Source organism: Venustampulla echinocandica (assembly GCF_003357145.1).
Source record: "Venustampulla echinocandica strain BP 5553 chromosome Unknown scaffold_6, whole genome shotgun sequence".
Lineage (NCBI taxonomy): Eukaryota > Fungi > Ascomycota > Leotiomycetes > Helotiales > Pleuroascaceae > Venustampulla > Venustampulla echinocandica.
In genome coordinates, this window is record NW_022474211.1 from 667,340 (window position 1) to 678,233 (window position 10,894).

The 10,894-nt window shown below is 53.0% G+C and overlaps 1 protein-coding gene across 1 annotated transcript; it reads left to right on the forward strand.

Moving 5' to 3' along the window:
- Window positions 1-6,092: 6,092 nt before the first annotated feature.
- BP5553_07637 (Uncharacterized protein) lies at window positions 6,093-7,336 on the forward strand (the record flags this gene model as incomplete). Its single annotated transcript, XM_032016260.1, has 2 exons — window positions 6,093-7,149; window positions 7,206-7,336. 2 exons carry the CDS (start codon window positions 6,093-6,095, stop codon window positions 7,334-7,336), a joined length of 1,188 nt encoding a protein of 395 aa, XP_031867491.1.
- Window positions 7,337-10,894: the final 3,558 nt, after the last annotated feature.

The following is a 10,894-nucleotide window of genomic DNA, read 5'->3' on the forward strand; positions in this document are numbered from 1 at the left end:
GCGTGCCCTTGCCGCAAGCCGAGTGCAGCGCGGTGCATGGTGGCGTCGTTCGCGGTCCCAGCAAAAGGGTCAAGTAGTCGGCGACCACTGCTCACTCTCCTTGGGGCCTTGGGGAGCACTCCGTAGGCTTGAGCCTTGGGGCCATCCATGGTGACCTTGAACTTGGCCATCGGTGGGCCGTGACCTGTCATGTTGTCAGTGCCTGTCACGCAACGCAGCAGCTGCAAAATCCAACCATGTTAGGACGAAAAAAAGTCCATAGGGCTTTCTGTCGTGGCTTTGACGGCGCGCTGTATCCGTACGAAGTACTACACAGGTGAGGTACGTGGTAGGAAGTATGGAGTCTGGAGTCTGGACTTTGTACGTAGTACACCAGTTCAAGGACAGGCTTCTGGAGACTCCGCAAGTAGTTACAGCTTACTGCTTGCTTACCTTGCGATTAGCAATATTGAGAATCCAATGCCTATTGTACAAATAAAACAAAACAACCCCATCACAAAACAGCTCTCTGCTCCGTTCGCGGTACTCGCGCCAAGTAGCTGGGCAAAGTGCGAAGTGCTGTCCTGCGTCAAAGCACAGAACGCTCTTCCCTGTACATCAAAATGCTTACATCGAAGGCCTCCAGGGGCCGGTGCAAGGGGCAGATGCCAGGTGCCAAATGACAGATGACAGATGCCTACGGAAGTACGGAGTAGAGTAGGGCTGCCTCCTTCAACCCCAGCTTTTCATGCGCCGCTCCCGTAGAGCGATATCGCGCTGTGCTGTATCGCTCTATTGCCTTCCATGCGCCATACTACATCGGTCTGTATTGACTCGGTGCGTGCGGAGTAGTTGCTTTTGCCAGGGGCAGCTTGAGTCTTTGGGCCTTGAGCAATTACTGTACCATCTCGGTGGCGTTTTTCCAAGCAATTTCCAGGAGTGATTGATTGCTGCCTGCAGAAAGATGTCTATCAAAAAGCAATACTCTGCACATCCCGTTTAAGCTTGCGAATGCAGTTGCCGTTGAATTTGAGTCAAAAGCCACCCGTGGCGCTTCAATTGCCGTCCGTGGTCGACCTTCTCCCCGCTATTAGACCGAGGTGGCTTAAGGTCTTAGATGACGATATCTCTTCCTATGGCTTCAGGAAGTGATAGGTTGGTGGTGAGCAGGTCGTATTGCAATTTGCAGCCCAGCTCTGCCCGGCAGAGGGGAACTTGGGGAGTTGCCGGAAATTAAACTCTCCAACTCGGCATTACTCTCAGCGGTCTCAGCGGATCATTACTCGAATAGCGAAGTAAAAGATCCGAAGGTCTTAGATGGGTCAGAGGAGACATGTCTATCCCTCCAACGCCTCGCTCGCACAGTGCCGTTGCAGCGCGAATGCAAGCCACGATACAAAGCCCTACCTTATTTTCACCACCTACAGGCCTGGCTAAAGGATGGTTGATAGTGCCACTGATAGATGCCATTTAGGTATCCAAAACCAAAGCACGTTCTGGCATGCTCTGGGGAACGCTGTGATGACAGTGCAGCAGCCGGTATGATTACGCCCAGCTTATCGACATAGCATAGCCATCCATGCAAAACCTAGCCAAATAGTTCCCACGATTCCTATATGCGGGTTATACCAGAGTAGCATGTAGTAAGATCATGGCCTTGACTAAAACAACCACGTCTCTAGCGTATAAGTGAACAGTGGCGAAGGGTGTACAAACACAGGATTGCCAGAAACGTCGAATAGCCAGCCCCGACAATCCAAAAGAAGCACGGAATCTGTCCGGGGGATAATGGGTCTCGGAACACATCATTTTCATCAGCAACGAGGTCGTGTTGCATCCTGACGGCGGGATGGCGCACATAGAAGCACCGGCAAGGCTTGGGGAAGGGCGATCGATACAAAAAATTGAGATGCCGAAAAAGCAAAAGAGCAATGGGCGCCCAAAGTAGCTTATATGATTTCTCTTCACTTGCAAGAATATTTTGGAGGTGGTACCGAGTGAACACTGCTACGTAGTACTACCACCATCCTACGTGCTTCGCCGACCTCGTTGTATACGAAGCATACTGAGTGGTACACACACTGGAGTACGAGTACGTTGCATGTAGGTAGGTATGTATGTACTTGGTGACAGCATGAGCATGAGCATGAGTATCAACATGAGCATGAGCAAGTTCCGTGCCGTGTTTCTTACCTTCTTACCTTGGCAATGCAATGTCAAATTCGCCACACGTGTTTATTGTTGATTGCCTAGATGCTCGCCAATACCTAGACACTCGTTAGCACCTGGGAATCTTGAGAGCAATCTCCTGAATGTCCATACTACTTACTGTACGTACTGTAGTACCGTCCTCCTCCGCAAGAGCCACGGCTCGGGCAGAGCCCGGGAGCACATGACGCGGGGTCCCGAGGCGGAACGGAGAGGCTGCTGGCAGGCGTTGATAGGCTTTAGCAGGGCCTTTCGCCGGGCCCCCGCAGGGCTTCAGCAGGCTTGGGGGACCTTTGGAGAGTTTGGAGCGTTCGGGGAACGTTTTTCCCACCATCCCACTCCCAGATGCCAGGCGTCCCACCTCCCGGAAGGATCTATCCGCCGCCCAAGCCCAGCATGGACGACCTTGGGCGCCGCGACGATTCGCTCGCAGCGTCGTTGGGGGGGGGGGAGGGCCTCACGCGCTGGGCGGTCTGCTTGCGGCAGCGGCCATTGCAGATCGGGCCCTGTGTGGTTCCCCAGCGGTATCCGCTGGCCATCTGCCGGGCACAGAGATCGTGGATGCGTTGGGCTTGAGCCTGACGGCGCTAGGGATGATGCTCCTCCTGGGGGACTTAGTCCCCCTTTGCGCGTAGCGTCCATCTGAGACATCCCGTTTGGTGCAGCGCCAGATCAAAACCAAGTTCCCAAGACAAGTAAGTTCCCACGCTCCCAGGTCCCCACGGCCACCGCTACTGCTACTTCCTGCTACTGCAGCCTGAGGAAAAGGCTGCAGCCTGGTGGGCGGAGGCCGCTATCGATATCGAATCGCCCACGGAAACCAGGCCGCGGCAAGGAAGCGGCCGAAACCCAGGGTTCATCACGCTTTATTGACCGAAGAGAAGGAATAACGAAATAACCAAATAACCAAATAACCCCATAACCAAGGAACCAAATAACGAAATCCGCAAAGCACCAAGTGTTGCTAGGGAGGCGCCTGCTGGGACATATAGACAGGGGGCGGTTGATTAACGGTTGAGAGATCACGGCGGCCATGACGGGAACGCCAGTAATGAACAAGACAGGACAGACCGCCTGACAGCAGAACCAACCCCCCAACGGCCACGAGAGGATCCAAATCCTGGGAGAGCGTAGGTATTTGGCTCGAGCATCTAATGTCGAGAGGTTGATCGGTGGTTTACTTCAGACCGCAACGACGTAATGGTGCTTGCGTGCGTGTGCGAGCAATATACGGGGTATTAACTGCCACATTGGCTCAGCTCTGCTCTGCGCTGCCTCTAGCAAAGGTGCTCTTGATCAAAGATGCCGCCACGGTACAGTACCACAATTCCAAGTTTTAGATACAGTGGAGGGAGCGGGAGAATGTCGGCACGGCTAGTTGAGGGCTTTTGCCTCTGCTAAGGTACTCTGCTCTACCTTAAGGCACATCTAGGTTTGGGAGCCTATGAGCCTCTGAGATGCTTGATGCTGGTGCTGCTCCGGGGCATCCTCTTAGGTGGTGATGCTCTGCTGACGGATCACTCCGGATGAACGAGTCGAATTATGGTTTACGGTGGTGGCTTTCTGCAAGCCCGCGTCCTCTTTGGTATTAGATATTGCGCCACGGGCGCGCCAGACGCCTCAATCAGTCCTGCCCTGCATGCGACGAGGACTTGGAGGGCTACTTACGGGGAATGGGCAGCGAGTGGGCAGTGAGTAGGCAGTGGGCAGTGGGCAGTAGGCAGTGGGCAGCAGTACCTAGTGGGCCGCAATAATGGGAGTACGAGCGACATCACCAGCGCCATCAGAGCACAGCACCACCACCAGCACCACCACCAGCACAAAGTACCGTGACACGGCGTCGACCTAGGTACAGGATTCCCTTATTCTCGTGTCCGCCAGCCGGCCGCTCTTCGAAAGGAAATCGGATCTCCCGTGCCATTGAATTCTTCTATGGCCCAGGCAGCCAAGGGGAAGCAAACCCCCCAAAACTTGTCCAGTGCCATGGCGGCCGGCGGGTGCAGTGCTGCTTCATCACTGATCACTCAAAGCAAGGCCCGTGGATTCCTGTTCCAACCACCGTGAGCTGCTTTTCGTGTCATCGCGGCCGTTAGACACCGCCAATAATGATGGAGAACCTAGGGATGCGCTCGTACATCCGCCAGTGCATATTCGCATATCTCGTCCGGACCATGGAACATGGAGCCTGGAGGGCATATCGCCACCCGCCCCCATTCGCTACACGCACGCCCATCAGCGTCATACAGTGAGTTCAATCGCCCATCGCCCATCGTCCTCGCTGGTCCCGCGGTTCTGCTCCTATTCGCCGTCCAGCACACGGCGTGGCGGCCAGTACGACGGTTTGGCCCTCCGTCGGCCATACGACTTGTGGGCTGGAGGGGCCAGCCGTGGGCCGGCATAAGCTCTGTCTCTGAATTACTTCATTTTCCGTTGCTTTTCCCCCATTCCCGTTTCTCAGGCCGTGCGGGATATCGAACCGTCTAGCGCTCCTACTGCCTACAGTAGCTCGGCGTAGCTCATATCTTGGAGCCATTGGAGGCGCTCCACGGAGTACACAGGTATCGAGATATCTACAAATCCTAGATCCCTTTGCCCAGAGGTGGAGCCCTCTTCTCTCATACAGCGATCCGCTCCGGGGCCCGTGTTGCCGTGCGCCCCCGATGGCACGAAGGCGTTGGAGACAGATCGCATAACGCCGTTGCAGCCTCAACATCTCTCGGCGAGTCAGTACCAGGTGGAGGTGCTCGGATTGAGACACGTAGGCACTACTATGTATCACCGCGAGTATTACCGGAAGTTTTTGTTTGGCTTCCCCAGATATCCGTGTCCGGAAAGGGGAGGAGGACGGATGCACTACCCACTATCAACTCAGCTATTCGTGCACACCTGGTGCTACTTTGGATCTTGGCCTACGGCTAGTTCCCAGCAAGCAAGAAGCACCTTGAACAATATTTTGGTGGTTGATGGGAAAGGCAACCTGTACCCTGGAACCTCCCCCCATCATCAACACACATCCCTACACGCCGGTGACGCTGGAATCCTTATGTAAAGCGGGTTTTGCCTCCTCCTCTCCCCTTCCATAATCCCAGTCTGAGATCGGCCATATGCCTCCCACTTCCTCCCTTCCTCAATCTCTTATTTCTCCATTATTTTCCTGCGATCTACTGCAAACCTCCCCGGGCTAAAACAACACCGTCTCTTCGCAAATTCCCCATTCTCAGACCCACGGCCCTTTGATCGTCCCTGTCACAACAACCTTCATCTATCACCAGCACTACGCTCGGTTTGGACCCCCTCAATACCAATCGATCACCAGACTGCCGGGAGATCTTACGGCTCTGTAACTTGCGCTCAGAGTGGGACTTAGTCTCTTGAACCTCCGACCTTATTTCCCAAACGACGCCTTGCCCACGCTACGGACCGGACAAAGAACCTGGGCACTTGCATCTCGATATTGTCACGAGGAGCAAAAGCACGTTTTTACCTGGGGAAAAGGAAAGAGTTGACGTGGTCGATCTTCACCCCAAAAGCCATACCAGGCGCCTCTCTCAGGCACGAACGCCGAAGTTGTCCCTCCGCTATTCTCCCCCCGCCATCCTCCCCAAGTCGATTTCTAGTCAGGCTGGGAAAGTCCCTCGACCTCTCCACAGTCGACCAACCAGGTCCTTGGATCCTGGTCCTGTATTTTTGTGCACCAACCAGCACATAAAGAACGCTGATCCCGCCTCGTCAAAGCGACACTGATCGACTCTCACTCCTGCAAAACCCTCCCTCGACCGGAAGTGTGACGCGAATTTCTTACGGGATCTTGCATCTGATCCACGTATCTTTGAAACTCCTATCCTTCTACTCGGAAAACGCATCTTTGTTAGTAGAACGTTTGACACTATACATCTTGAAAAAAGATGACTATGGCCGTCGACAATCAGCAACGATTCAACGGTATGAACTTCGACCACATGCATTACTCCCAAACCCCACAGTTCACCAATCCGTGGAATTCGTCGTCGGCTCCTCCCCAGTCTCAAAACCCGTACGGCACTTGCCACGCTCTCAACACGAATGCGGGCATGGATAGCATTGGGAAGCAGCAAGCCTCCCGTATTGTTAATAATGTATCAATGGGATCATATGCCGGTGTACCAATCACCGCGGCATCAGCAGGTAGCTCCCTCTTGACGGATGTATATGGCGCTCAGGATGTACTCACCACCACCCAAGATCTCCTGAGTCCGGTCCGTTCATCGGGATTTGGAAATGAAGTGGCATATACCAGCGGACCATCACCAGTACACAGCAACTATCCCTCCTCAGCATCACCTTATGATTCTATGGGATATGCACCCGCGCCGGTTCGATCGACGTACGCCGTTCCACATCATGAAGACTCCAGACGTCTTTCACAACCGTCAGTACCCCCACAGGCTATCCTCGATGATCCCGAGGATGGAGAGCAGCTCCAGCGACAGAGTTCAATTATTGACTTCAATGACAGAGGAATGCAAAATGATTCAATACGAAGTTTCGGCGACGCAATAGACGCAAGCAGAGGGATGATTGCTATGAGCCAGAATGCGACGCCTCGAAACGTGTATGGGCCAGGGAGGAACGGGAGAGGATCAGGTGATTCGTATGGTTTTCCCGCGACTCACTCATCAAGCTCGTCGATATCGTCATCCGGAAATTTCCCATCATACTTTGGCAGCTCTGTCGAATCCTCCGTGAGTGACTATTCGAACGCGGGTTCAGACATCGAGTCAGTCTCATCGCGAACACTTCCCCGACCGTCAGCTCTTCTCAGTGGAGGCGGCCCTCCCCCGGCGCCACAGTCAATGATGGGGCAATTCAGCTCGAAGGTTTCCTCGAGCGCGCAGAAAAAGCACAAGTGTAAGGTTTGCGACAAGCGATTTACTCGTCCCAGCTCGCTCCAGACACACATGTATAGCCACACTGGCGAGAAGCGTAAGTGTGGACCATTTCCGAAAATTCTCGTTGTCCCCTATACTAACCCTGGATAGCATTCTGCTGTGAAGTCGAAGGCTGCGGGCGACATTTCTCAGTTGTTTCAAACCTACGACGGCACCGGAAGGTCCACAAGGGCGAAGCACGTTCAGAAGCAGGATCTGAAGACCATCAATCCGACGAGTAGCCCATTTGCGAACGAGATCAAAAATCTATTACGGAGACGAATCAATCATATACGTGCTTTAATTTTTTGGATATCTTTACGACACACTGGCCGGAAACCCATGGAATATTTTATGTGCAATTAATGTGTTTTTTTGCGATATCCCCGGGGGCTACGTTTCGATATCAGTTATGCAGTTTGGACAATCGATGATGTACAGCATGGGAAGGTGGTGCGGGTGGGCTAGACAAGAGTTTACTTTTTCTACAACTATCTTTAATGAGAGTTTTGAGCGGCGTTACTTTTGGGAAGAGATGGCGACTTTTTTGAGTTAGCGGTTTTCTGCTTTTACGAGGCGATGCGCAATGGATAGTGGAGGGTGGAGGCTATTGACACGGCGGGCCTGCGATGGAAGTTGCTATGAGAGGGCCTATCTATTTTTACGGGATGTACGATTAGCTGCTGGTTGCTCTTTTTATTCCGCTGTCACATATACCCCCACGGTCTGCAAATGGCTGTAGCACATTCGCTACTAATAGAATAATCTCAATAGAGACAACCTTTTTTAAAATATAAAAAAACCACATCAGAATTGCGGCATACGTGTTGCAAACCTGCCACTTAATTAAAATATGTCATCTAACTGGGGAAAAAAACGCAGTTATTGCAAGAGCCTTGGGCTGCATAGAGTGCTGATTGCATCATTGTAAGCTTTTGCCTCATCGCGACGGGAGAAGCAGACGAGATGGGACGGATGGCAACCCAACCCAACGCAAGCCCAAAATAACACCCCCAATAAGTCGCCGGCCAAACAGTATCTGCCTCTCTCCCAAGGCGGTAGTAGGCTGTGCTCTCCCCCAGTACGACCCTGCGGAGCATCGGTGAAGGGATTCAGGGAATAGAGAAGGTCGACCGAATTTTCCACGAAGGAAAAGGGGTGGCCCGTGGAGAACGCCATGCCCGAACTTTCGCCTCAGACAACATGAAACGTACTACTGTCGACGGGGGGCAGGGTTGTTACGGATCGGTGGGCGAGGGTTGAGGGTTATCTGGGGGTGCGGTGTGCGTGTGTGCGTGTGTTGATGTGTGGTTTTCTGGGGTGTGTGGTGAGGGAGGGAGGGATGATGCTGGGCACAGCTAGCGTGGGCCGAATGGTTGGTTCCGTTTATGTATCGCAGGCTAAAGAACGGAAGGGCTTCGAGAGAAGAGCCAAAGAGCAAAGAGAGGCAAAAGAGGCAGCGAGTCCCTGCCTGTGGGGTTTATGATCAAAAGCATGGGGGGTCCCCCCCCCGGAAAGAGGCGGTGGCCGTTGGCTTGCGCATATTGCTATTGCTATTATTATTATTGCCTCGCAGATTTTAGTTGTGGTTGTGTACCTTTGAGGTCCGGAGGATCCATGTGTTCGGGCGGGGGGGNGGGGGGGTCTGTCGTCAGACTCGTCATGGTCGGGCAGTTTGTGTTGCTGCGTGGTTTGTCTGTGCTTGCTACTGTATGTATGTATAGTACATGTACCGTACATTGTACGAAAGTACATTGGTTGCTGTCATATTATAGATTGCAACTTGCAACTTGAAGCGGCGACCGGGGAGCAGGAGGGTAAACTCCATGATGATAGTGTTGGAAAAAGCGTCATTGTTTGCCGCTGCCACTGAATGGGGCTCGTCCCATTGGCCAGAGACGACCTCGAGATATTGAATGCGACCCGGGGGATGGGGCGAAAAGACCCTTTCTCACGCTGGGAGGCATCTCCCTTATTGTTATTGTGTGCATTAGGGGCGCTGTGCCACGTCTGCCGGGGGCCGAGTGACTAGGCGGCGGAGGGGTGGTAAATTAATTGGGAGAGATTGGGGAGAGATGGGGGAGATATTGGTGAATATTGGTCAAGGCCGAATTTGATGATGATGATGATGATGATGATGATGATGGCATTGGGGCCCCTCCCTTCCCGCCCTGCGTCGCAGTGCGCCATGCTCGATGATGCTCGATGATGCTCGATGATGCTGTATGATGCTATTGATAGTTAAGGGAGGTTTGCTGGCTTTTGCACAGGAATCCTGTTCGGTACATAGGTACTACTACTAGCTCCGTTGCTGCGAAGTAACCTTCGTACACCCTCTATGTGCTGTCCTACTTTGTACTCAGTAGACCGGAGGAGGCATCGTATGTTGAACCAGTCCAGCTCCAGCTTCAGGTTCAGGTTCAGGATCGCGGCCACGCTGTGTCTAGCGTCCACGCCACCGTCGTGGGCTTGTAGCTTGTCCTCCGTAGTGTTTGTTTTGTTGCAGGCGTTGGGGGGTCAGGCCTCAGGATGGACGCTGTTATGCGGTGGACCGCCCATGTCGTCAGTGGCTTGATGCACGCAGGGGTGGGGATGATAAATAAGGGCAACGCCCGCGCCCGCCAAGCAAGATGGCGTTGGTTGGGGTTGACGGGGTATGGAGACATTATTGTAGACATTGTATGTACATGTACCAGGTAGTACCCACGCACATCCCAAAGGTACCTACAACACCAAGGCAGGTAGCTACTGTACATAGCACTAATACATCGGTACCACGTGTAACTTCATATAGGCTCTATACTCCCTCCACTAGCAAGACCCACAGCTTCTAGCGGTTTCATCTTTCAAAACTACCGAGGTAGGTCTTGTTGAAAGCTGTTAGTTCGACGTGGATTGCACAGCACATGACGGTTTCTAGCCGGAGACATAGATAACCACAGGGGCCTCTTTATTACCTAGGGGTCTTAGCAATTGTTTAATGACATTTAAGAAATAGTATAGTCCTCGGGATAAATTAAAACATAGATGTAATTTCCCCCTATTAAATTATTTCATGACACTTGCTTAAACTCAAACGCCGCTATGCAACGTACGGAGAACTACTGAGGGTGGTTCTATCGAGGCATTCATTCATTATAATTTTACATTCATTGGAGTCGTTGTCGCGAGGATGTGCTCCGGACGCCAAGGGATAAGCACGCTCCCGGTGTGGCTCGAGCTCCACACGTGACCGGTAATTGGTGGAAAGGGGGCGTGATAAGCGGACCCCTTACTGTTTACTAATCACCCTACACCGGTCTTGTCCGTTTGCGCGTCGGGCAGTCAGGATGGTGAAGGATGGTGGAGGAGAGAGAGTGGAGGAGAGGGAAGCGGGCGAGGGCTGACGGCTCTATCGTCGAATCACAAAGTGCAGATGGATGGGCCCCTTTCCAGTTCTTCACCGTCTTTCCATACTGTACCTGGTGTCAAGAAGATTTTTCCCTTCTCTCCTCTTCTCATCCCCCCTGCGTGCCATCTATCACCGACACCCCTCACTATGATCAGACTAAGATGGCTCCTCTGCTTCGGCACGAGCTTGCCCCGTTGCCTTCGCCGTTGCCGTTGCCGTGAAACAAGGGCAGATTTGATGTTGCCCGGCGAGGTGGTGCCTCGGGACAAACAATTATCAACAATCGATCTGATCCCATTCCACAGGCGCGGTCGGCGCGATAAACCCTTGAGACAACCAGCCCCGCTCACAAGCAAACGAACGGGCTCCATTAAAATCATTTCAGCAGCGGTAGGTACCGTAGCCGGGA